The 27,338-nt window shown below is 40.3% G+C and overlaps 1 protein-coding gene across 1 annotated transcript in view; it reads right to left on the bottom strand.

The window, feature by feature from the left end:
- Positions 1-12,735: 12,735 nt before the first annotated feature.
- Positions 12,736-27,338, bottom strand: part of ITGB1 (integrin subunit beta 1) — a 46,478-nt gene continuing 31,875 nt past the window's right edge. The window contains exons 12-16 of the mRNA XM_071428690.1: positions 26,774-27,012; positions 25,083-25,305; positions 24,096-24,328; positions 21,805-21,971; positions 12,736-13,968 (exon numbers count right to left, since the gene is read on the bottom strand). Coding sequence (XP_071284791.1) covers positions 13,903-13,968; positions 21,805-21,971; positions 24,096-24,328; positions 25,083-25,305; positions 26,774-27,012 — 928 coding nt within the window. The 3' untranslated portion in view covers positions 12,736-13,902. The remainder of the gene's footprint in view (positions 13,969-21,804; positions 21,972-24,095; positions 24,329-25,082; positions 25,306-26,773; positions 27,013-27,338) is intronic.

Raw genomic sequence — 27,338 nt, 5'->3', positions numbered from 1 at the left:
CATCATTCAATTTATCAGTTTTGAAATAAGTTCTATTAAATTAATTAACTACTTCTGAGTTCTTCAAGGTAGCTCATTATTTTGTAGTTTGAATGAGTTTACTCAGGACCTGGATATGTTAAAATAAAAGCATTTATCAGCTGACTAATGTTGTATTAAGAGTAAACAATATAATAAAATGTTATAATTTTTAATTATAGAATGTAACTTTGGAAACCATCTTGCCTGAAGAAGAAAATCTTCCATGGACTATTTCAAAAAGGAAGTAGTAGATGTTAAAGATAAATGCTCTCTTTTCTTTAGAAAGAAGATTACCTGATTGTAACTATTGCCATCGTGGCAAAAATCACCAGAGACCTTGGAATTTCCTTCCCAAACTTAGTGGTTTAACAATATTAAGGACCATTTCTCACTGCTGCACTGGGAATGTGTTACACCAATGAACAGGTTTCCAACTGAGCTGATTATCTATAAAAGGTGTTCAGTCATGCTGACATACAGAAAGCATGAACGTTAAATAATTGTAAAACATAATATGTGATGACAATTATATGAAAATTTATGTGCATTAATGTGTTTTGCCATTAAAAATATTTTTGCTGTATGGAGACTATTTATACAAGTAAAGCTTATACTTTCATAATAGCTGTCAAATGAGGAGCCTACACCAGAAGCAGAAAATACCCATAATTAAATTAGGTCCAGACAAACAACAATGTAGGGTCCCTGCAATGCCAATGATTACTTTCAAAGTAACTCCATAAATTATTAGAGTTATCTTCTGTGGCAGTCAGCCCTCCTTGAATGACTACATTATGTCTCCTTAATTGCTAAATGCTTTGAACCTGCAGGGTGGGCAGGAGAAATCAAACACACCTGGCCTTTTAAAGTTTCTGCTGCAATTCCTGCAATGACTGTCAGCCTTACTTGCTCTTTGCCTGTGGGCTAAAAATATGGCAGCATAAGTATTTTTAAAATTCTAAAAATTAGTGAAAGAATTTTGTTCAATAGGTAGCTAAGAAAACTGGAATTTATCTGTGTTCTCAGTCTTTTCAGACTGCAAAAAAAAAAGGTACTGTTTGGATGTTGCACTGATATTTCCACATTGGCAATTAATTTATGTCTTAACCTTTTTCATGCCTGTCTCCTGAACACTGAGGTTTTGCTTCTGTAAAAAGAAATAATGAGTCTTATGTCTGCAGATAGCTTTGCCTGCTTGGGAACATATTCTCATCATGCAAATAAGTTTGTAACATAGCAAAATTTTAAATCTTCGTTTTTAGGTAAATATATAACAACAGAAACATGATATATATTAATCCTTTTTTGTTCTTGTTTTGTACTAAGTGGTGCTTCAGCTATTTTAAAGCTTTATTATTATTGTTATTATAGCAGGAAAGTATGCAGTAGTGTTAATATAAATTATTATCAAGGCTGTAATGTATTATATATTTATATATTTTAGATCTAGAGTCCAAAAAGACCATAGAATTAAAAAGAGAACATAGTTTTAAAATAAAATATGTTATTCTATGTCCTAGATTAAAGCTTATGTGTTTTTCTAAAGTAACCTTTATTTTTTTCACCATTCCCAAGGAACTAGAACTTCTACTAGATGGCAAAAGACTGCCATCAATAAATCAAATGAGTAAAATCCAACAGGCAGCAGCAGCTGGCCTGGAAACTGCTAAATGGAAAGCTGCTCCTGTATGGTCCTGGTCAGAGAACATGAGACATGTCCTGAGGATGCTGACAGTCTGCCCCCAGTAAAGTGCTCTTTATTTTCTTGTGGGTTTTTTTTCCCTCTGCTATGACTGAAACCTGACCAGCTCCATAAAATCTTAAGTTTGTGCCAGTTCCTCATCTATCTGCATGAAATGGCTGCTAAGGGATGAGGTAAGGATATAACAAAGGATGAGGTAAAGGTATGCTACAGTGAAGTGTAGAATTCTTGTCTGAGGATGAAATTGCCAGCCTCTGTGCTATGCAAGTGCTTTCCAAAATGGTCCCAAATTCCTGTGTCTGGACTGGTTCTTGCATTGCCTTCATCAGTGACTGAAAATGCAGGGACTGCACAGCCTGCAGCAAGAAATGCCAGAAAGGCCAATTCTTAGGAGTTGTAGAAAGTTTTTTTCACTCTTTTCAGAAAACACCGTGTGCCAGTTTCTGGAGGAAAAGCAGACACTGTTTAGATGTTTTCTCTATTGAACATCTTTCTGAGTAGCTTTTATCTTTGCAAGGAAACAGTGGAGCTTTGGCACAGTAAAACTTGCTAAGCTGTCATCAGGTACAGAAGATCTGAAAGGCAGAGGAGCTTTTGAAGACAGTTAAATACACAGAAGAACTGCTAAATGCAGCAGAGATATAGAGATCTGTATTCTATTATTTAGGTCCCTGTTTAATTTACTCTACCACCTCACATGGCACTTATTGAAGACATGTTACTGCTCTGGCCATTCCCAGTCTCAGGATGAAGAAACAGATGCTTGTGAAAGTTACTGGAGGTGCCGTGAAAAGTAGAATTATTTTAAGAGGAACTTAAATAGGGTAAAATGCTTTATATGATACATAGATGACAGACTGTCAAACATATTACACAAGACTGGGAATACTGGCAGAATGTACAAAATATAAATAGGCATCAAGCTTAATGAGAGAAAATATGTTCTGAGGGAACTGTAGAGCTATAGAGATGAACAGGAAGAGTACCCATGAATGCATAGAGCTGTGCATGAGATAATGCATCCTGCCAAGAAGCTCAGTACCACTGGGGGTACTTCACTGATTCTAATTTTAAACTAGCTCAGATACTGCTTCTACTTGGCAATTGGATATAGTTTATCTTGTATAGTGTTCAATTTTTTTTTTAACATGCAGATTTATGTCACATGGACATTTGAAAGCAATACTGAAAAGTTTAAGTTTGATATCAAAGGGAACTAGGCCTTGGTGGAAGAATTCAGATGGTTCAGTCTTGAGACAAAGGTGTTGCATGAACAAATTGAAAGGGTTTTTAAAAGGTTTCTTTATAACATTTTATTAGGACTTAAAGGAAGCCCCCTTCTGTTTGGAAAAGAGGGAAGGAAGAGGTTGAGTAGATGAAGATCCCAAAATGGCATGTGGATTTTCTTTTTTCAGAGCAATGTGAGGAAAAAACTTTGAAAGTATCCTGAGAAGACATACCTGAATGTGTCAAAAGTAAAGGTATGACAAGTTTTTGGGAAGAAAGACAAAAGTTTTTTCTTAAGATTGGCTAAAGCTGATAAAACCTTGATATTACATAATTTGAGAGAAGGACAGATGGAGAATATTGCTGGGAGAACAAGTAATGATGCTGAGCTTGATTTGTTAGTCATCAGCATGGAGATGATAACTGAGGGATGTGTCAGGTGATAAAATTGCTTGGAGAGAGAGCATAATGTAAGATAAGCAAAAGGCTACAGATACTGCCCTGGGGAATAATGAGAGTGGGGAAAGAGCAAAAATACTCATCAAAAGATCAACTACAAGAACAGTCTTGGAAAGACCTGGAGTGAAAAAAACCATATCTTCAAGTCTAGTGGGTATAAAATGCCAGGAAGGCAAGAATGATCAATGGCATCAAAAATTGGAAGAAGGTAAAAGAAAGGAAGTATGGGGATGAAGGACAGGGAGATTGTGCATCCCAAGGAGCAGCAGGAGTAGGCTTTCCCACATGGTGAGGCCCCCTGGGAGATGACAGTGACAGCAGATGGTCGGAGGTACTGACAGGGGCACAATCCCACAGAAGCTGGGCAAGGCAAGCTGAGCTGGTCAGGTTGTGGTTGTTGGTGTCACCAGACAGTCCAGATCATGAGGCAAGTGCAAAATGGTGAGACATAACCTGAGGTCGAGGTCAGAATCAGGGTAAGAGTGAGGCTGGCGGCAGCAGCCAAGCCCAATCACAGCGCAGTGACCGGGCAGGCCCAAGGCCATGGCAGGGGACAGCACAGCCAGGCCATGGCCAGGCAAACCCAACCCACAGCAGAGCCCAGCAGGGGCTGGGCACTCCCAGGTCCCAGCCTGGGGAGAAGGGACTGGCTCTGGCACAGCTCCTGGCTCAGCTTAGGCCCGGCTGCAGCGTTCCAGAGCCAGCCTTGGGCAGGGCAGCTCAGGCCCTGGCAGGGGCACCAGGCTGAACTCAGCAATTCCTGCACTCAGCGGCTGGGGCTGGGCTCAGGCACCATCACATTTTCTGAAAAAGCTCTTTGCCCAGGATTCTTCTCCTGGGAAGCTGAGAAGCCTCAGAGAAAAAGGAAAGCAATATTATCTCATTTGCTTCTCCTGTGTTTTGCTGCTTTGGAATTCATTACCAAAGTGTTTGGACATTCTTGACCAACAGGGATTGTTTCATTGGTTTCTGCTGTGAGCGTTCTCACTCATTGGCCAATCATGGCCAAGCTGTGTCAGGACTCTGGAAGGAGTCACGAGTTTTCATTATTATCTTTTTAGCCTTCTGTCTGTATCCTTTCTGTATTCTTTAGTATAGTTTAGTTTAGTATTCTTTAGTATAATATAGATCATAAAATAATAAATTAGCCTTCTAAGAACATGGAGTCGGATTCATCATTCCTCCCTTTGTCAAGGGTCCCTGAAAGTACGACAAGAATTGGGCACAGGTAATGGGAATTTGGTCATTGGGTTAATTGGAGTCAGGAACTCATCCCCAGGCCTATGCCTGACCATTATTCCTTCTTGCTATTGCAATGTGTAAGGTGGGAAAACAATTTGTTATGATCTAGAGGCTGGAATGAGAATCACAGCTGCATTGTGATAAAAACAAGAAGATAATCAGTGTTTTGAAGAGCTTAAATATAAAGTACAACCCATTCAGGAGGGAAGAGTTAACAAGATAATAGAAATGCTATTGTTTTCCAGTCCCTGTGCACTTTTAAATTTTGGTATTGTTTAAATGTGAGTTTTCTTTTCACGGCTTAGAAATTTCTTTCTCAACATCACTCACAGTATAGGGTAATAATTTATCATGGTTTTTATTTCTAACATAAAATTTAAGCTCAAGATCCATCTGTTAGGATTCAATTTTTAAAGAAAAATATGAACATAGTTTTCTAGCTAAAGGAGCTATCAAACCAGTGAAGGCTTCTTGCAGTTTTGGAATGAAATCTGAAAGACCTGCAGGAAAGGCTGGGTCTGGCAGGCAGCCAAGCAGGCAGCACAAATGGCAGCACACAGCTGCAGTCTGATGCTGGATTATTTATTCATGTGTGTCCATGGAGTAGAATCATGGAGACATTCATATCTCTCAGGACTAGGAGTGCAGGACTGGCTTTTTATAAACATGGAAATTATTTTTAGCAATTCTTAATGTTTCGAATTCTTTCCCTTGAGATGTGAAGAAAAGGAAGTTGAAGGGAATATCTGTTTTGACATAAGTGAAAATGGACATTGACTGAACTTCTGAAATGGGGGAGTGATATTTTAGATTGTCTAAGAGCTACTTAAGCATTTTTTAAAATAAAAAACATTAAAATACTGATAACCCAGGAGCATATTACTTAGAGATGCATAAAGATAAACTTCTGATCTATGTCTGCAATACTAGATTGTCACTATAAATGAAAAATGTTATCAAAAGTGTAAATTTCAGCAGGTAGGAATTAGGTGCTTTTATTCTCTAAGCTATACAGAGAGAGGGTGTCACACACTTGCCTTATATCTTTGTCATAGTACATTTCAGTTTATAGACTTTTTTAAACATTCAATTTAAATATTTTTAATATTAATATTTTCTGTGTCTAATTTCAGTATACTGTATTTATTATGAGATTGCAAAGACAACTTTTCAGCAGTAAGAACTCTAGCTTAAAATCTTACATTACAAAAGCTTATAAAACTTTAAATTGAGTAATATATCTCTCACTTCCTATAGGGAAGAAAGGATATGAGCTGAAAAGAACTTTAGCTGCAAGTCTGAAAGAAAAATTGAAAGCCCTGCAGCAAGTGAGGAATTCTGCAGCAGAACAGGCAAGTGCACATGGGTCAGAGGGTGAGACCCTCTGTGGGCATTTGTCTGCATGTACAGTCAGTAAAATTATGGCTCTGGTAGACAGTCCTAGGATGGACACTTAAAGTATTTTTTATTTTTTCATTTTCATTTTAACTGAAAATACATATTATTGACACGAGTGTGTGATTTAGAATATGTCAGATGAAATGTGAATATTCTAAACTGATCTATGCAGATAAATATCTATAAAAGATAATTAGCCTAAAGAGTCTTTTGCCCTGTCAAGATGGGAAGACAAGTCAGGGGATTCTAAATTCTTTTTTTGATAGATGCCTCAGTCTCTTTCTTTCTAATTCAGAACTTAATAGAACAGAAAAAATAAAGTTAATGATCCAAATATGTACTGAAGTATTTTTAACATTAATCAAATTTACCTGAAAGTTCTCAATGAGTTTTAAAATGCAAATTTTGTGATGTTTGACCTTTGAAGACCAGTGTTGTAAGGCAGAGGAGGCAGAGCTAATTTATGTGGACTTTTCCTCTGTGTTCTGGTCACTGCAGTCGTTGCTGTTTTGTGTCCTTGCAGTTCCTGAAGATGCAGATCCCTTATGGGCTGTGTTCATCTTCTCTGCCCTGCTGCAGCTGCCTTCCTTCTGCAAGCCCCTGAAACACTGTGCTGTGATTTAGGTGTTGGCTAGGATGTGTTTTGTATCTGAATATAACTCTTAATTACTCTCTGCAATTGTAATGTGGCCAGTGACATTTTAGTGTATGAACTTAATATGAAAATTTGATGATAAAATATTGTAGTTATAAGAAACCATTCAGTATAAAACTGTTGTTAGACTATACATTCAGATAATATCTATTTGGGAACTAGTGAAATAAATAATAAATCTTTGAAAGATTTTCCAAGAGCAGGAAAAGGTTGGTTCAAACAATTTTTATTATATTTTTTGTATGATTTTCTGATTTTGTTAAACTCTAATGAAACTGATGGGATGTTTCAGATAACAGGAAAGAAATATTAACCTTGTTACACTACAAAATGCTGTACTACAAGGGCACAGTCTGCAGGGGCATGAGCAGAGTGCTTGTTTGTGAGCTGAGGAGTGTCTTGGGAAGGTGCTGAACAAATGGGCTGGTCAAGGAGCTGCTTGGACAGATAATTTATGGTCATTCTTGAAACTGTGGAGAGTTTCCAGGAAGCTCTAATGGAGCTACTGTTGTGCAAGTGTTTTAAAACCAATGGTTGTGCTGGTGTTTTAAAAGAATATAGGGGACAGTATCAGTTTGATATGGGATAAAATAATTTAGCAGGGCAATATTAATAGAAAACTAAGGGAAGAAAATATAGCTGATGTCACTCACTCTTGTTTTATAGAAGATAAGATGCAAGCCAACTTAATTTTTATTTTTGAGCAGTGCTGAAGGTACCCTATTTATTAATAGCAGTTCTAATGCTGGCAGAGCTGAGATCTGCAAGTTAGTAGAGTTTTGCAGAAAGATATTTTAACTACAAAATTAGATAAATATGGATTAACTGTTCTGCCAAGTAATTCCAGCTGAATATTTGTCAGCTTTGTGATGTGTTCCTTACCAAAGTAAAATGAAAATAGGTTATTTTCATTTTAATTTTCTATCTCAAAAGGAATCAATTGAGGAAAACCTGATGGCAGGACCCTGAATTCAGTGCAAAGGTCAGACCGTACCTGCTTTGGCACTTAAGGCAGAATGTTCCACAGGAAACTGAGGTGCCCAAGTCAAAGAGAGCAGTCCAGCAAAAGCTGAATGTGTTACACAATTACCTATTTACAGGGTAACATGCCTCCCTGGTTTTCAACTGCCCAAAAGATTTCCAGGTTTCTGACTGCACAGTGATCCAGCTTCAACAAGGAATGGAGTCCAACAAAGCTCTCACTCAGCCACTGAGCTGTATCACACTTGCCCATACCCAGGGAGGGCTCAGGGCTCTGGATCCTGTATGGATGAAGGTGCCAGTGAAAGGAAATAACTGACATAAAATTTCATTTTTAGTATTTTCTGTTTGCTCTCTGTAGACAATATTTCAAACAGAAGCAGAGAATGACTGTAATTCAGTTTGGGGATTAAATAAATTGGCACTTGGATCATTTCACTCAAACACCAGTTCTTAAAGAAATGTAAGATGCATTTGGATGCTTCCAAGTTAGAGGTGGCTTTGGGAACTCCAGAGTCTGTAAACTACCTCAAAATGGCTGCACTTTCTGTTCTGGTGGTAGAATTCATGCATCAGGTAAAAAAACTGAATGTGAAGCAGTGGGCTGGGGGTGTCTCCTTAATCAGGTACTGATAACAGCCTGGATGTTTTTCCTGGATATTTTTTTCTGATGTATCAGACTAAAGTGAAGTGTCTCTTACTGCCAGGAGTCTCTTCTGCAACAGCTCCCAGATCCCTTAATACACACTACATCCTATTGCTGTCTGAGAGATTTATGGGAAAGTGCTCTAGTTGTACATCAGTGGAGAGCCTGGAAATTAAAAGAATTTGTTGTTTTCTGTTCTGGGAGGGATGTTTGGATGAGCCCATTAGCATGACAGAGAGGAGCAGGGCAGACAGCCTTATTTCAATAAGTCCATTATTTCTTTTGATTCATATTTTAAAATAGTAAATGTAATTTACTTCTACTTATTGCTGCAAAGTATTTCTGTTGTGATAGAAAAGAAAATGCAGGAGGTAACTGAAAGCTTTTGCTTACAAGATTGGAATCAAACTGGAAAGGTCTGCAAGAAGCTGGGGGTCTTACAGCTGGCCAGTGCTGGGACACAAATGGTAAATACCAAAGAACATAAAGGTTTTTGACCTTCCTGGGCCAGTTTAAGGCTTCATATAATCCAATGGCCTCTCTCCATCTGTGCTCACATGGAGAGAAAATGTGTAGAGAAAAAAAATTATTCTTCCCAGCATAATCTCCAATTTCAAGGTAAGCAATATTTGCTAGGTTCTGTAGCTAATATCCCATGATGAATTCCTCTTTTGTGACTTTATCTGCTCATTTTAAATACATACAGTATTTAAATACCTACAGTATGTCAGAATCTTTCACAGCTTATGGGTTATGGGAAGATGTACCTTACATTTATTTCTTGGGGCTGTCTTTGTCTGATAACTCTTTGGTCTTCCCCTATTCGCCTTCTCCACTGCCTCTCACAGTAAGTCACTGTGGTATCCTTGTTGTCTTTTCCAGGCTGAAAATCCCTTTGCATTTCGTAATCCCCTGTACAGAAACTGGTGTGTAACTTTTGTTATATCATCCTCCTCTGTGTCTTTTCTCACTTCATCCATTCCCTTTATCTTTGCTGAGAAGGCTGAAACTGAAGTGGTACTCAAGATTTAGTCACACCAGTCTTTTCTTAAAAAATATTACTCTTTTCTCTTTTGCTTTTTACTTTTTCCAGTAATCCCTACTTATGCTGTGTGTTTTGTTGACTGTTACTGAGCATTAATGTGATGGTCTGTATCTGATTTCCTGAGTAGGCACCAGGTAGTTCAGGGACTGTCCCTGAATACACACAGGTAATGACAGGTTTGTACCCTTTAGCTGGCTTAAATGGATGGGTTTGGTTTTCCCAGTGGACAGCAGTGGGTGTTGTCTCCCCCTCAGTAAAGCTTTTGACACTGTTTGCCACAGCATCATTGCAGGGTGATGGAGTTTAGGGCAGACAGGAGGGCATGAGGTGGGTTGAAAGCTGCCTGAAATGCCAGGGCTGAGGGGGCTGTGATTGGTGGCACAAATCTGGAGAGAGCCACCAGTGGGGGATCCAAGGGTTTGACACTGGGCCCCTCCCAGTTCAGCATCCCCTAGAAAGGCCTGAAGGATGGGGACACCCTCAGCACCTCCAGAGACAAACAGAACTGGGAGGAGTGGGTGGCTCCCTGCAGGGCTGGGGCTGCAGGGGGACCTGGCACACTGGGAATGGAGAGAATCTGGCAATGGAAGAAACCTTTTGACGTTCAATGAAGGCAAGAGCCAAGACCGTTCCCTGGGGAGGAATAACCCCAAGCCCCAGCACACCCTGGGGCCCAGTGTGTGTAAAGCAGCCCTGCAGAAGGACATGGCTGGCCCTGGTGACAGCACAAGGAGCAGGCAGTGACTCAGTGCCCCCATGGCAAAGGTGGCAGTGCTGTCCTGGACTGCACTGAGAGGGGAGCTGCCAGCAGGCTGAAAACTCACCCATGGCACCTCTCAGACTGGAGAACTGGTAACTGAGTTCCTATGCTATGTTTTTAACCTTCTGCCTTAATTGCTCTTTCTTCTTTTGAAGACTTTCTTCACATCCCCTGGCAGTTTCTGCAATGGTCTTGATGCAAAGCAGTGTTAGAAGGCTTTGGAAGTCCAGTTATATGAAATGATCTCTTTGCATGTTGCTGATTCCCTCAAAGTTCACATTTGTGAGATAGGATTTCCCTCTGCCCATGCTGATTCTTCCACCATGTCACACTTACCCCTGTGTCCACTTATAATTCCTACCAGACAGTGGTAGAAACATCTGGGTAACTCTTTTTTTTTTAAGTCCCAGAAAGCCTCTTAAAAATTGAGACCATGTATATTAGACATTTCCCATTCATATGGCAATGAGACCAGGCACTCATCCTTGGGTTCCTTAAGGCTTCTCAAATGATTGGCTTTTGGCACTTGCTGCTATTCCTTCTGCTGATTCCCGTCTGGAATATTTTGAATAATTTATCTGGTATTTGCCCTCTGCTGGGGAATGTTAGGTTGGCTGTCTCATGAAACTCTTCCATATGAAATACAGAAGCAAAGAATGAGTTTACATATTCTGTCATTTCTTTACTCCAACTGTCCTTCTTAATCTCGGTGTCAGACTTCTTTTTACAGTCTATTTGTTTTTTCTTGTGCCTTTCATGAGGAACTAAATCCTCTTTAGCATATTTCTAATGTTTAAATTTCTTTTGTATTTTCAGCTTTTTCAAGGATATCTTTGATCAGCTACTTTTACTGGCTTTTAAACCCAGCCTTCTCTTTGTGTAAACTTTCTAAAATCTTCCTTGAACAGGTTCTCTGGTGCCCAAGAAAAATTTGGTGGCTCCATTCAAACATACTTATAGTTACCTCCTTGAATTAATTTTGTTTTCCCATTTTGCAATTAGGCATTACTATAGCAGATGGTTTGACTAACAATTGTCATATTTTTAGAGTTTGAGATATTATTCTGATTGTATTATTATTCTGATACTGTGCTATGTCAGCATCCTCATTAAAAACATTCCCAAGTACTTTGAAATTATGTCCTACAGTGGTTTTTTTTCTATCTGCAATTTATCCATTTTATTGAGATGGGGTTAATGTATTTATTATCATTAATGAACATTCACTGGAGTTACATTGCAGCAATCTGTGTTCTGATGGTTGGATTCACAGCTGCTAATAAATATTTTCTTTCTGTTAGATAAATGCTTTGGCAGCAACTGATTTTTCAAAAAGAAAATCAGAAGTGCTTCGAAAACACCCTCTAAATAGTAGAAGTGTGTAGCTAGAATATATTCACCATCTCTACCTCATCAGTATTTTACTTAACTAAAAGCTTCTTTTTATCCTACTTGCATTCTGTGTTCCTCTGAGAATGAATTTTTACTTGTTATGGAAAAGAAAACATATTGTAGCTTTTGCAGAAAGGGAACAAACCCATCAGCATCCCCAGAGCATCAATTTATCACTCCAGATTCCTCATGTGTAGGTGCTCAAGATTGTGCAGACTTAGAGGCAGTTTTAAGGTAGGAGGCTCAACATACTATTGCAAAATTAGTTAATCAATAAACCACGATTACAGAGAATTATTTTCTTTAGCTGACTTGTATTTTTGTCTTTACTTTCTATCCAGGATAAGAAACTGATTATTACAACTGCCATAAAACAATTCTAGCTTAGCTCTTTAGTTACTAGACAGGAGCTGAGGAGATGGATGGATTAAGAATAGTAAGACTATGGGTATATTAACTGTATTTATTTTAAAAAGGAGAAACTCTGGGATCTTCCATGTGGCTTGTGTGGGATCACAGTCTTCTGGGTTGAAGCACTGCTACTGACTGTAAGAGTTCACTGCTCTGTCAGCTGGCAGAATTCAGGTAAGTACCTGAGGACACTGTTTACAAACCAATGAGGATTCACAACTACTCCTGGCTCCCAGCATCCAGATTTTATCCCATTTGAACTACATCTTCTCTCTTAGCTGCATCATCCAATCCTGGTTAAAGCAAATCCCACAATCTGTGACCCTTATCTTGAATCTGATCCTGTAGGATGGCAGCTGCTCTCTCTCATTTAAGCAACTGTTCACTTGGAGATATTAAGCAGCTTCCATCTGCCTGGAAGCCTCTATTGGAAACCCAGTTCAGACAAGGGTTTAGAAAAGCTCTCTTAATGGGCCACTTAAAGCCTTCAGCATCTCTGTGGAAAAGCAGCCTACCAATCCACAAAAGCATTTTGAAACCAGACTTGTTAAGGAAACTGGAAAACATGTAACATAATGAGTGGACAGGTTAATGCACATGTAATTAAATATTGGCCTAATTTGGGAGCACTGGTAATACTGTACAGGGGTCAGTGTTCCTAAAGGTCAGCTTCCTGTGTGACATTAACTCCTTTCAGGGCATATTTGGTATCATTACAATTACTACCTCGAAGAGATGCAATTCTCAGGTTTTTTGAATAGTAACAACTTCTACAAGATAAAGAGACAAGATCAAGTATTTTAAGGTATTTTATTTAATAAATAACCAGTAATAGCATTGTAAAAAGTGAACATCTGTTAAAACAAAAAGGCACTTAAAACAAGAATATGACTATGATGTAGTTTGAATCGTCAGAGGCAAATATACATGGCACATGTCAAGAATGATGTGTGACTCTTCACATGACAAACTATGCAATCTTAGCTACAGGGTAAAGGCAAATTTACAGCTAAGACTGCTCAAAAAATAAAAGAAAAAAAAGCTTGTGTTGATACAAAAATATTACAAAAAGATTTGCAACCAAATACGTTAAAAGATTAGAAGGTGACAAAGCACCAGGCTTGAAAGCAAAGAAACATTACAGAATAAAAACACAGCATCACTAAGGCCCTTAGGTGATCTGAGGATGTCTTGGTAAGGTACTTCATGATACTGCCACCCAGGGCTTGAATTTACAAAGAAAAACTAAGTAAGTTACCAGTCAGCAACTTCTTCAGTAATGGCACGTGTTTTAAAGCTATTTTGTCCTTCTTCACATTCTTCTCAAAACTTTTCATTTTAACCACAACCATAACCTGGCAATATGCAACTTGAAAATCAAAGATAAGTATGCACATGCTTTTCAGTCTTGTACACTGCTCCCCTCCAGCTTACTCAACTTACCAAATACTTGATCATTCATCTAGCAAGTCAAAGACCAATTAACCACCAGCTCCATGCTACATGAGTTTAATTACATCTGCAAACTCAAGCCCTGATTTCCCTGTAAAGCTAAAAAGTTTAATACTAAATGGCTAGGCAGAGCCCTCATGCTGATTGCTTTAACCCCTTCCCTCCCAGTCCTGCCACGCAGCACCATGCCCTGCACAAGACCTGGATTCACAAAATGGGAATGGGAAAGGTCAAAAAGGCACCATGTGACCTGGGCTGACTAGGTTACACAGTCTCAAGTTTTGTGTTTTTTTTGTCCAACCTCTGGCACCAATTACTCTTATTTGCAAAAAAAAAAAAAAATTAAAAAAAATTAAAAAAAAAAAATTACATAAGGTCTATTTTCACACAGGAAAACAAACCTGTATGTAATTCATTAGTAAAATCACTGCAGCTTGCCCTAAATCTATCTTATTGTGACTACAAAAGTTGCTATACTGCATACAGTGTTGTGAAGTTATACAAGCAGTGTTCATTTTCCCTCATATTTAGGATTGACCACAGTCGTCACTGCACTCTTGTAAATAGGATTTTCACCCTAGAAAAAGAAAGAAAATTATATTAACATTTAAATATATGAAAAAAGATATGTGTTTGCAAGAAGCATAAAAATCAGCGTAAGAAATTACCCATTAATGCTTTGTTTGTACACACAAACAGCTTAAGTCAAACTAGTTTTCCTTCTAGCAACTTGAACAAAGGCATGCACAGCTAATAAATAAAGCAGAGGGTTAGCAGGATCCTGTTCCATTTGCACCACAGAATTCCTTGGAGGCAGCTGAACCTCAGGGCTGAGCCATCACCCAGGGCTCTGCAGCCCAGGGCATTTTATAGAGAAGAACAGAATTGTAAACAACATTGTTTGACACCACGACTGACCACAGACCCCATTCTGCTATAATAAACATTTAAACAGCTTATCTTACATTGTAATAGAATTCTAGAAGCAACGTGGAAAGACTTCTAGTATTTTGCTAATACACAGTCAATATTTACAGTGAACATTCAGTACTTGTCATTCTCATTTTATTCCTGCAGGTCTCCCCCAACCCCCATAAGAGCAAAATGTACAGATAAAACAAAGAAACTTTTGTACTGGTGCAGATGCTGTAATAAAACAATTATTTCTACTGATATGAGACAAGCCTACAGAACAATTGCTTACATCTCTCTTGCTGAGATTTAAAACCCCCCAAATGAAGCTTATTTTAAGCTTCCTTTCCCCCCAGGTTTCCTTCTATCTCAGTAAATCTTACTTCATTTATGACATCCTTGCACACCTCAGATGAACAGCTTGAACTCAAAATTAACAGATAAATCTTCACAGGAGAAAGGACCACTGCTAGAAGGGCCTGGAGCTGCAGCTCTGAGCTCTTAGCATAGCCTGAACTTCAGCCTAAATGAATGCTGTCTGCCAGCATGGAGCTCTCTGTGCACACACAACTGATTGCTGAGAAAATTCAGCTCAGTGAGGATGTCAGCTCGAGTGCTGCCCTGGCCAGGGCTGGATCTGCCCTTCAGCAGCAGTGAGGGAATCTCTGTCCCTTCAGAGCTCCCCCACCCCAATCTGAGATGGGCTGTATAACCATATTGACTCAACTCCATTTACAATATTTCAGGTTAAATAAATTTTTCCTACACTCAATTAAAGGATGCACAAACACCAGGTGTCTATTTTTCAGGGTCATAAACCTGGAAAAACAGCTTGGAATACCACAGAATGTGCCAAAGGCAAGCAAGAATCTCACTTGGTGTGAAATTTTCTCATCATGGCTCCTGGGAAGTTTGCTGCCTTCTGTTTGCAAGGCCCAGCACAGGATGAGTAACTGCTCCACCCCAACAACAGAGGCTGCTGCTGAGGGAGACCCTGCAGCTGCTCTCATGGTTCCTTTCACAGAAAAAGGGTTTTTCTCCTCACAGCCAGCTTCTCTAGCATGCAAAGAGCAAGGTGGCACATCCAGTCTTGCCTAGATCCAAGAGATCTGTCCAGCCAGAACCTGGATTGCCAGACAATGGAAGTCAAAGCTGTCTGTTCAGTCTTCTCAAGACCTGAGTCAACGTCACCTGGACAGAGGTGTCACCTGAAGGAAGAGCTGGGTGTTCAGTGCTGGCTGTGCTTCACAAGTACAGTGTAACAGCAAAGGTCCCTTCCCCCTTCTATCAGTTCCCAGGCAAATGCTGTCTTGATTACAAGTGTATCACCTACTGGTCTGGGAAGGGATGAGGAGTAACATTTGGTTGGGTTTTTTTCAATTTTAAATCATGGACAATCATGTGATGTGGCTCAGACACACTAATTAAAGTTCTCAGACACACTAATTAATCAATGCAAAATTATGACCTTCCCCAATATTTTTAGCAAAAGGTTTGCAATAGTAACATGCAAACAAAATGGGAAAAACATGCAGGGATGAGGGATTTCATCTGGTCCTAAAGTATCTCTTTATGCCTCAAAGTTCTTGGCAATGTACATTGCTTATTTCCTTGACAAGATTTAATGGAGAATTCTTAAAAATTTAAATGTAAACCAATAAAGTTTATGATGCAGAGGAAGTCTGTAAGCATAAGAGACTGCATCATACGCAGAGTAGAAGTTATTGTGCAGCTCCTCCATGGCAAGGCATTATGTAATACTTGTGCTGTGGGTAATACTTATCCTCCAACATTTTACAGAACAGACTCCTCTCAGCACATGCAGGGGCTATACACTCACATCTTCTAGTTGTAGAAGAGAGATAAATTCTACCAGATAGCCTAGGAATGGTTCTAAAGGCAAGGCCTAAAACTTGGAAATTTGCTAGGTGCAACTCATACAACTAATTTGAACCTGAAATCAGGCTTAACATACAATTTGAATAACAAGACTGCAAGTTTTCTACTACACTGCTTTTTAAAGAGAAGTCAAAATTGAAGTTCTCATGCTGCTGATTTAGCATAAGCCCCATAAGGATATTGAAACTCTGTCAGAAGCACACAGTGGGATTTAGGTCACTGGATAAAGCACTTGACTAGCTGTCTCCCCATATCAGGTCAGTGTCTCAGTTCCCACTACAAATAATGGAGATTTAGTCAATACTCACAACTCTTCAGCTTAACCCAACCTGACATTTGATCAGCTAAATGGCTCCTGAGGCTCTACTGCCTAAAACTGCAACACAGGCACGTGATGGATCTGCAGGTTCCTTCCCTGCTCTCTTCTGGTGAGGCCCAGGCTGCTCCAGCCACCCCAACCACCCTGCCTTGGGCCTGCCTTGGCAGGGTCTCCTGCAGACAGCTCTTCATTAAAAAAAATATCCACTTATCCAACATGATGCTCCCCTCACTCAGGGCCTCACAGCTGGCAGAGGGTATATATTTTCAGACATTAGAAGCATTCCAGTCTTTTAATTGGCCACTTAAAACATGGGATTCCAAACTTGCTGTCTTAGACAAATAGTAGGATTTTAAATGCTCCCTTTTCTTCATGGCACTGCAGAGAATACACTGGTTTAAGCATGCAGAGTTAGGGAAAACACATTTGCCACATGCCCCTACAACTGAAAAGTCCATGCACACTTAAACCAAAATTAAAATTAACAAACAGTAATGACATACAAGACTCAGTGAAATACCGAGCAAAATAAAGATGGAGGTACTTTTAAAAAGTCTTTAAAAGACTGGGGTGTTCAAAGGACAACAGTTCAGTCCAGTGTCGCATAAAGACGACACAGAATAGTTCTGTGTTCAATTAACCTTCTTATTCCTTTTGCTCCAGGGGCTCAGTGTTTCAACATTCACTGAAATTACCTCCACAGTGGGTTTAAGACTTAAGTCACTGTAAGAAATGGAGTTAAAGCTCAATGTTGTTCAAGAGCTGCTGTGACTGTTCCAGCCCCTGCTGCTGTCCAGCGCTGCTTCCCAGGAGCGCGGGGCCGACTCCGTGCTCGGGCGGCCGCCAGAGGGCGCTGCCAGCCCCATCCCTCCATCCATCCATCCCTCCCTCCATCCATCCATCCCTCCATCCATCCATCCCTCCATCCATCCCTCCCTCCATCCCTCCATCTATCCATCCCTCCATCCATCCATCCATCCATCCATCCATCCATCCGTCCATCCGTCCATCCGTCCATCCGTCCATCCCTCCGTCCATCCCTCTGTCCATCCCTCTGTCCATCCCTCCATCTGTCCGTCCATCCTTCCGTCCATCCCTCCATCCATCCCTCCATCCGTCCATCCGTCCCTCCATCCCCCTCCATCCATCCCTCCGTCCATCCATCCCTCCATCCCCCTCCGTCCATCCATCCCTCCATCCCTCCGTCCATCTCCATCCATCCATCCATCCATCCATCCATCCATCCATCCATCCCTCCGTCCATCTCTCCGTCCATCCATCCATTCCCCTCCATCCATCCCTCCATCCATCCATCCATCCATCCATCCATCCATCCATCCATCCCTCCGTCCGTCCCTCCATCTGTCCGTCCATCCCTCCGTCCATCCCTCCATCCATCCATCCGTCCATCCGTCCCTCCATCCCCCTCCATCCATCCCTCCGTCCATCCATCCCTCCATCCCCCTCCGTCCATCCATCCCTCCATCCCCCTCCATCCATCCATCCATCCATCCATCCATCCATCCATCCCTCTGTCCATCTCTCTGTCCATCCATCCATTCCCCTCCATCCATCCCTCCGTCCATCCATCCCTCCGTCCATCCATCCATCCCTCCGTCCATCCATCCATCCATCCATCCCTCCCTCCGTCCATCCATCCATCCATCCCTCCCTCCCTCCCTCCCTCCATCCTTGGGCCACAAACCAGCGCTCACTGAACACAGCAATTCACAGGAAAGAGATTTACATGAAAGGCATCTCCGCCCCCACCCCTAGAGCACCTCCATCATTCAGCAGCAAGGTAAGTCACAGGAATAAATCCCAGCTCAGGAGAAGAAGTCCCTGTGATTTTGAGCACTTTGAATTGTTTCTGGGTTTTTTTTCATCTTAACCAGTAGCTGCTAATAAGGCTAACGAAATTACTACAGACTTAAATTTCTTGTATTTTATCATTAGTGTCTAATATAAATGTGTTTATCACTTGTGAAATTCAAGATGACTGAATCTGGAGTCTGTTTGAAGATGCTTAGCAATGCACACTCTATCCCCATACAGGAGTGGTAATGGCATTCACTACAGATAGCAGCTCTGTGCTTTAAATTTGTGATGCAGCTTTTTAGTCCAGAAGAAATTTATCCTTAGACTTGTTACAAGCATGCACCAAAGATTTTATGGCTGGTTGGGGTAGAACCTGGGCAAACCCAGCTGCCTTGAGCATTGAGCACTGGGATGCTGTGGCATCATCTGCACCACCATGGACCAGCACCAGGGAAATACCTGAGTACCTGGTCCATGGCAAACTCCAGGTGCTGCAGTTCTCTCACCACAGAGCCCCAGCCTGTGTGTGGACAAAGGCTGTGGGAGAGGGGAAGGGTCACACCAACTGCACAAAGTTAATTTGTGGATGCACACACCTGGAGGGAATCTATTATAGTGTGATTTTCATATAATGGGATTTCAGATGACATTCCTGTCTTGACATTACAAGGCAACTCTTCATCTAAATGAGAGGCTATGGCAATAATGTAAAACCACCAGAAAATCTCATCCATAGGGAAAAGCAGGACCTTGTTTTACATCTCATGGCTCACCTACTTTGACAATTCTGACCTCCTCCTTTCCAGTGGTCCATAAGAATAAACCCACCTCCCTCTCTCCCCAGACTTCTAATATTTCTATGAATACCGACAATTATTAAGTCATGTTTAAAAAACCCAAAGCACACCCTTTCACACTTTTAACCTTCATATCTGAGTGAACCAAAAAGGCAGAAGTCAATCTCTCCATTTACACCAGAGTAAAGCTTTTTGCAGGAAATACATTTTGAGGAGAAATGGCAGCACCAAACATTACATCCTGAAGAGTCAGAGGGCAGAGAACAAGAGCACAGAATGGAAGTTACACACCGTATGGTTTGTTAGGTGCTTGTCCTGCATGCAACAGAAAGTACACAATTAAGTGAATGGCAGAAGAACAGGTAACAGAGACTTCACCAGATGGAGTATGTGAAGTGTTAGAAAGGACCAAAAACTCAATTTCCTTCCCAGAATAATTGGCTCTGGGAAGGAAAATGAAAAGGAGGTGAATGTGGTTGATGTAGCAGGCAAAAGGAATGTTGTTTACAATCCATTCTGGACACACTGCAAAGTGAGATGGTTGTGAAGAGAAAAGGAAGGTATTCATCAGGAAAGGCTTGGAATGCTACACAAAGTATTTGGAACTGTTGTCACAGTAAGAGCTTAAATATTCTCAGTTTCTGCTTTCTCCTCTTATTTTTCCTTTACAAAAACTTTCGAATGCAACACTGAAAAAGGGAGACAGCAGACAGTATCAAATTAGAGATACAGATCCTTCCCTTCCACTGGCTTCTGAAAAAAACTCCATGGATGTTTAATGGATGTGCTGCCTTCACAACTTCTTCATTCCCCTCCCTCTAGTCTCATCTCTACACTACTTTCTCTTAGTGCTCTTCTGACATCCATTCCCCATGTCAGCCTCCCTTTCCCTCCTTCCCCAGCAGCTGGGGGTCCCAGGGAAGGAGAACACCTCAAGCACTCATGGAAGGGCAATCTGGGAGTCTGCAAAAGGCATCAGCTCATCCCTTGTGCTTCACTGACTTCCTCTCCTGGACACTGCTGTTACTTTGGTGTGTTGGGTGTGAAGAGAACTGAACTCAGCAGCTCCAACCAAATGAGGGGCTCAGGCTGAGTTTAGGAGAGAGTAAGAAACTGAGTGGAAAACGCATCTAGAGGGGACAAGGATATTTCCTCCTGTTCTATTAATGTTCCATATCTATGGACACCCTAAAGCTGGCTAGGTTACAAGGACTGTGATATTGCCAGTTTCAATAGAAATAAGGATGAAAAAAATAAGGTGCATATTTAATTATAAAATTAGTAGAGTATATGCATTTCATACCTTAATTACAGGCTAGCTCTATTCTAGGTTAAGAAGCCAAAGCAGTTGACAAAAAAAAGTAATGGTACTCTGCATGTTCACAGAGCTATTCCAATAAAAACAGGGATATTTATAGGCTGGGATATTTTAAGAGTATCTAATCTAGCTTAGCAAAAATATTGATTTTAAGCAAACTGACTGCTGATTTGAAGAACTAGAAGAAAAAGCATCCCCTGTGTGTCTCTCAACAATCCAAAAATATTCTTCAATCCTAGGAGCTGCTCTATTATGTATCCACACATCTAGAAAAAAAATTTAAAAATCACTTCTAGTATAGTTTAAGCCAGTAATGGCAGTATTAGTAAGTAAGCAATCTCACTGTCAAAACCAGTTAAAAATTTTCAAGCTGCATTCTTGAAAGCCCCACAATCAAAGCAGAAGTAGATACACTGAGCAAGACTCAAACTGTGATTAACGGACTGTGACACACAGCGAGTTTGAAGTGACATGCAAAGGGGGAAAAAAGGAAAGAAAATGAAAGGAGATACAAACTGAGACTTAGAGACCAGCTTTACGTCCATAGTTTGGATTCTTGAAATTGTTAATAGGGCTCTTGTATATTGGATTTTCTTGCTGAAGTAAAAGAAATGGTCAATGTCGAATAATTCAACAGGAAAAAAAAAGCAACATTCTCAACTATCACTGAAAAAGAATCATGCTATATATAAAATAAAATGTTAGTAATTTTTTTTTCCCCAGTACGAGATTAATCAATTTTCTTAAATAAAAACAAAAGGCTTTCTAGGACAATTTTTTAAAAAGATATTTTCTCATCAAGCACATGGGGGCGTTGACTTCTACAGAACTGTGGTGAAGGGGCTCTTGATTAGCAGGCTCCTGACATTGCCCAGAGGCAGCGATTCTGCAGTCTCTGGAAACCATAGATCACAGGCTTGTTTTTCTTGCACATTTCTCTGTTGACAAAGAGCTGGGAAGATTTCAACAAACCAGTACCAGCCATGATTTTGTGACTTTATGGAAGTCTCCCAACTAACCCTGTCTGAGTATTTACAAGATTTCCTCAATCAGTGCAAAATTTTCTTCTTTGCTTTCTACAGAAATGACTCATCCCTGTAATAAACGCTTTAATCATAGGCTGTAGAGTGTGGTAGAACTGCAAAGCTGAACTGTTCTGTCACCATCACATTTCCTCTCTGAAATCTTATTTAAAGCATATTATAAGCAACTACTCTCTTTTCTGCCTCAAGAAACACCTCTCCAAGAGGACTGGTTATAATGTGAAACACTTTAAAGCACATGAACAAAAATATTCTATTTTTCCTCTGCTACTGCAGCTTTTATGCATAGAAAAGCTTCTTGACTCACCGTATCCCACTTGGCATTCATCTTCTCCTTTTCAAATTTAGCAAATTCTCTTCTGTCATGAATGATCATTAGTAGTTTCCAAATCAATAATAATGCAAGTCCAATAAGAACAATTCCAGCAACCACACCAGCTACAATGGGAATGATGTCAGGACCACTGGGGCACTCTGGGGAACAAAGCAAGGGAAACATGATTTTCCAAAATGGTAAAGGTAATGCATATCCAGAAGCTGTTAATGTTTGATTTTGTACTGAAGCCAGTATTTTAAATATCAAATGAGCCAATATTACTTTTCTTTCAAATAACAGAATTTTTGGAATATGTACATCCTGTAACATTCCAGCTTATTTTTATCCTTCTAATCTAGCAACAGAACAACCTGTTCTGAAGATAGTCTATACACTGCTTACCCCTTAAGCTAATTATTTACAATATTAAGAGTAAAATAACTAGCAACTGTATTTAAACATGCAAGAGCTCCAAGTCAAAGCTGTGACAGCACAAATGCCAACCATCAGAACAGGCCCCACACATAGAAGCAGAATATCGTGAGTTGGAAGGGACCCACAAGGACCATTGAGTCCAACTCCTGTCCCTGCACAGGGAAGTCTCAAGAGTCACACCCTGTGCCTGAGAACATTGTGCAAAGACTTCTGGACCTCTGTCAGGCTGGTGCTCTGATCACTTCCCTGGGGAGCCTGTTCCAGTGCCCAACCACCCTCTGGGTGAAGAACCTTTTCTAATATCCAGCCTAAACCTTCCCTGACACAACTTCAGGGCATTCCCTTGGGTGCTGTCATGGTCACCACAGAGATCAGTGTGTGCCCCTCCTCTTCCCCTCACAAAGAAGCTGTAGACTGTGATGAGATGGAAGGTGATTTAAAGTGGCTGACACAGAAATAATAACCCTCCAAATTAAAATCCAACTCCACTGTTAACATGAAATTCCCAATAACCACAAACTGAAGAAAGGCTTTTGCAGAGCTCAGTGCACAGACTGAAAGAGTCAGAAGCAAATGAATACAAGTCCTCTACAACAGAACAACTGGATAGAACACAGCTTCCCCCACACTCCCTATCTTCATAGCTGCCTCTGCAAGAGTGAGGGAAGTGGGAAGGGACATGACAGGAATTCCTTGGGAGCCAGTCAGGAAAAAGTGTCTGCTCCACAGAACACAGCTCTACTGACCAGAGCTTGTTCCTTCAGCACTTGTATGACACAAATTAAGGTGCCTCCTCATGCACAATGGGTTTGATTCACCTTTGAGCTAAGGCAGCAGAAGTTTGTACATGAAAAGGTCAGGCCCCAAAAGCATAGGGCATATACAGCTTGTCCTAGGAGAGAGAGCTCCTCTATACTGTGGACTACTTTGGTAGAGAATTTAAAACATTTTGAATTGAAGCAGTATTTATTTCTAAGAGCCACTAGCCACTAGGACTGTGTTAAGAAATGATCATTAAAATGATACATTCTGAAAATTCCTCAAGTATATAATACAGCACTAAATCTCTAACGTGTATTTTCTATCAGGCTTTTAAAAATCAGGAGACCACAAACTGCTAATGTACAGAACCATAAATTCTGCACTGTTAGATGCAACATCCAGTGATTCAAACTAACAATACTCTTGGTAAAGAAATGGTAAATTACTGATGGAGCTATAGAATTGTTGAATTGTTCTCACTTTTTTTTTCTATCAGAAGATTGATCTATTAAGGATCAACTAAACAAAATTATTTTGGGATCTACTATTGAAGGTACCACAGTCGAGTAAAAGCAAAGGTTTTCAGCATAAAAAAATTCAAGCAGTTTGCAGCATAGTACACAATCTCATGTAGACTGATCTCAAATTATCAAAAAAAGGAAAAGAAAAAAGGAACAAAACCCCACAGACTCCATTGTTTATGACCTGTAGCAGAAGCCTAGTTAAAAAAATTATCAAGATTTATCTAAATAGGACTTGCTACAGGAGAGATAAAGTAAGTCAGAGTACACCAAGTGCAAACAGGAAATGTTTCAACAAATACGCATATCTGATTTACCTTTTGTTTTTAAAAAATAGAATCTGTTTCTCTATCAGCCCAAGGGTTTGAAAAATCTAGATCTAGGGACACACATGTTTTTCTAAAACTTTTTTCTATTTTTTTTTTCTACTTGGACATGCACAACTGTCACTCAGGTAACAGGCACCCGTTTCTGAATGCATTTAACTCACCCAAATCAACCAGAGGCACCCAACAACTGCACAAATCAACAACAAAGGAGGAACAGGCAACATCATGTTCCTACCTGGGGTCTCCACCACGTGGACATTGGCTTCACCATTGGAGTTGACAGAGTAAGTGAAGTAGAACCAGCAGTCATCCACATCCTTCTCTTTGCAGTGGGACAGGGGGTCGGGCTGGCCCGGCTGCGGCAGCTTGTCGCGGCTCTCCACGCGCGTCATGTTGAAGTGCATGCACTCCTGGGAACACGTCTCCTTCTTCTCGCCCTTATCGAAAGCTCTGCACTGAACACAGTCCCTGGGCAAGAACAAAACAGAAGAAGTGCTTCTGAATGTGTTCATGGAAGATTTCTAGCATTTAATCTCAAGAAATGTAATGGAGAAAACAGGGCAAAAAGCCCAAAAAAACCCAACCCTTTTGCCATAAAGGTTAGGAAAAAAATAAAGTAAGACATGGCGTTGTACCAGTCAGAACATTTATATACCTTGAGATTGACAAAAGCCCTTTTCATAAAATCCTCTTTCCCTGAATGACACACAAGTCTGAAGGACAGAAAAAAACCCCAAACTTTTTCAACACCTCTACTTGGGAAATGAATACTCTCAGAGAAGGCACTGTAAGAACAGGGTACTTAGAGTGCAACACACACAGGTTAAAAAGAAAAACTCAGTGATGAGCTTTACAGTAGGGTATCACTGAATAATTCATTGAAAAAAGCAGATTGAACAGGATTTTTATACTAAAAATACCAAGTTTTTTTCTCAGCACAAAGTGAGTTGCACAGGAATCCTCTTAGCCACTAATCCTAAACATACTTCAAAGTTTTCACGCAGAAAACACTAGGTTTCTAAAAACCTGGATTTCCAAATTTCACTGGCCCACACAGGTCTAGGTTTAGTTACTGACTGTCAAGGTAGTAATTTCAGTAGTATTTCTTTTAAATAAAAATCTTAGCTGAAGTTTTACCTATCAAAAGCTTTGTTTTAAAAATTCTCACATATCACAAACTCAAAACGCACAGAAGCTGGGACTTGGTTTTCTGGGTACGTACTTGTGCTCTGCACAGACACCAAGGCAAGTCTGACACATTTCACAGGTGGGGCCTTGGAATTTGGGATCTGTACAGTTACAGGTGCCACATTCACAGGTTCCTCTTCCATTGCAAATCTGCCCATTTGATGCCATACATGGTGTAGTATCCAAGGAACAATCGCAGGCACTGCCAGTGAAGTTGGGGAAGCACTCGCACACTCTGCACTTGCAGATCCCGTTTCCTGTGCAGTGAAAAGGTATTGCAATGAAATCAAGTCTAATATAAAAACATCTGTGACAGTGAGAAATAAATCTTCACCACCTCAGGGTAGATAAAAGAAAAAGAAACCATGGTGAGATAATGAAGAATGAATTAAGAGGTACAAAATAAATTTTAAATTTATACTCTCTGAAAGACTACTTGCAGGCATTTGTTCCCTTTTCCCATTCTCCTATATATCTGGATTTCTCTTCATAAACAAAATAACAAGACTCAGGAATATGAGATCAAGAATAGTATAATGTGATGACCATATCTCCCCTGGGTGAAGAGCATGACAGCACTGCTTCAGTTTACAATCTTGTATGCATTGACTGCTATATGATAATACAGATAGATACAGACTGCTACAGCTAAATTGACCACTCCTGTCTTCATATCTATCACTATACAAATGTACAAAGTAAGACTTAAAAAGATGAGGAGTGCACTAACCAAGTATTCAAAACACAGAAAAATGAAACAGCTTTGGCTCCACAGGACACCAACATTCAGCTGCTGTACTTCTGACCTCACACAACCAACCCAACTTCATGCTCCTTACACTCTCTGCACAAGCAACAAGATGCCTTTATACTGATCTGGATGACAAGGAAAGGTGTTTGGCTCCCCTCCTTCTCCAATGAATGAAGTGTTTCAGTCAACACTTTCCTGTCACTGTGTATTCTGGAACATCACCACCATTGCTCCCATCCTTTGTAGAGCAATAGTGGATTCTGAGCAAATCAGACAAATGAGGTATTCTCATCACTCAGTTAGAGCTTGTGGCTTCTTTGTTTTATTTTTGCAGCACAGACAACACTGAAGTAGTAGTTATACTCCTACCAGATACTTCCACATGCAAAGTAGCAAAATAATTTAGATACTGGGTGCTGAATGATGTTTTAAATTGCTTTTGATTTCAGGAATTAACTAGCATCAAAGTCTTGCTTCAAGTGCTTAAGGTGTTTTTCTGGATCTTGCACATTCTAGTCTTCACTTACCCTTCAGAACAGTGTCAAGCAGTTCACTGGTATCCTGTCAAGTACTCACTATTACAAGTAAGCTGAGAGCATTCTCTCGTTCTTTTGACACAGTGCTTACTTACACTGAGCCAGTACAACATTACAATCTCAGGACAGCTGTCTCAGCCTTCTTTACTGAAATACCTGAGGGTAACTCTGTGATAAGCAGCAGAAGTCAAGTTCACTTTATGCCCTTCTTGGAGCTGTGATTGAAGGAAGGTGAAATGTGCATTAACAGACTACCTGTTCAGAGGGCTGTTTTATTAACAGACAAGTGTTTGTAATCACTAAATCTGTGAGTATCCTCATCTCTGTTATCAAGTGGCTATGATCTTTTAGCTAAGTATCTCTACTTTGCTGGGCAGAGAAGACAGACTTGTGAACTGCTGACCAGCTTTGCCTGCAGAAAGCTGAAGCATCTCTCACCTCCACAGATTAAACCATTTGACCGATCACAGTTGAAGTTGTCACATTCACAGTATTTGCCAGAATACACTTCATTGGTGTTCTCCCTTTTCTTGCACACACATTGTCCACAAATGCATTCTCCATTGTTACTGCAGATTTCTGTGCTGTTCTCCCTCCTGCAGTAAGCATCCATATCCTCACTATTTACTTCATCTGTGCTACATTCACATAGTCTTCCAATACGTCCTTCATTACATCTGCAAGGTAAAAGCATGACTGAAAATGTAACCTTCATTGAAAGTCACACACAAAAAAAAAAAGGCCACAAGAATAGCACAAAGAACAGCACTAAAAGTGACTGCTCTCTCAAGGGATATTTCAACTTAAACTTCAAATGAGGTTTCCAACAGACACCTATGTACTAGTTCTTGAAGGCACTGGAGCAAACTGGACTAAGCTGCTTTTATGCTGATTATCTTATCTGATATTCCAGGTGAGAGACTATGTGTCACTCCCTCTAACTAAACTGTCACATAATCATTATTAATCCCTCTCTCATGTGACAGAATAATAATTATTTCGC

This window comes from Agelaius tricolor, unplaced genomic scaffold (genome assembly GCF_023055355.1).
Source record: "Agelaius tricolor isolate 1412-34295 unplaced genomic scaffold, bAgeTri1.0.p SCAF_6, whole genome shotgun sequence".
Taxonomy (NCBI): Eukaryota; Metazoa; Chordata; class Aves; order Passeriformes; family Icteridae; genus Agelaius; species Agelaius tricolor.
The sequence above is the reverse complement of the archived record's forward strand: the minus strand, read 5'-3'. Positions and strand labels throughout refer to the sequence as shown.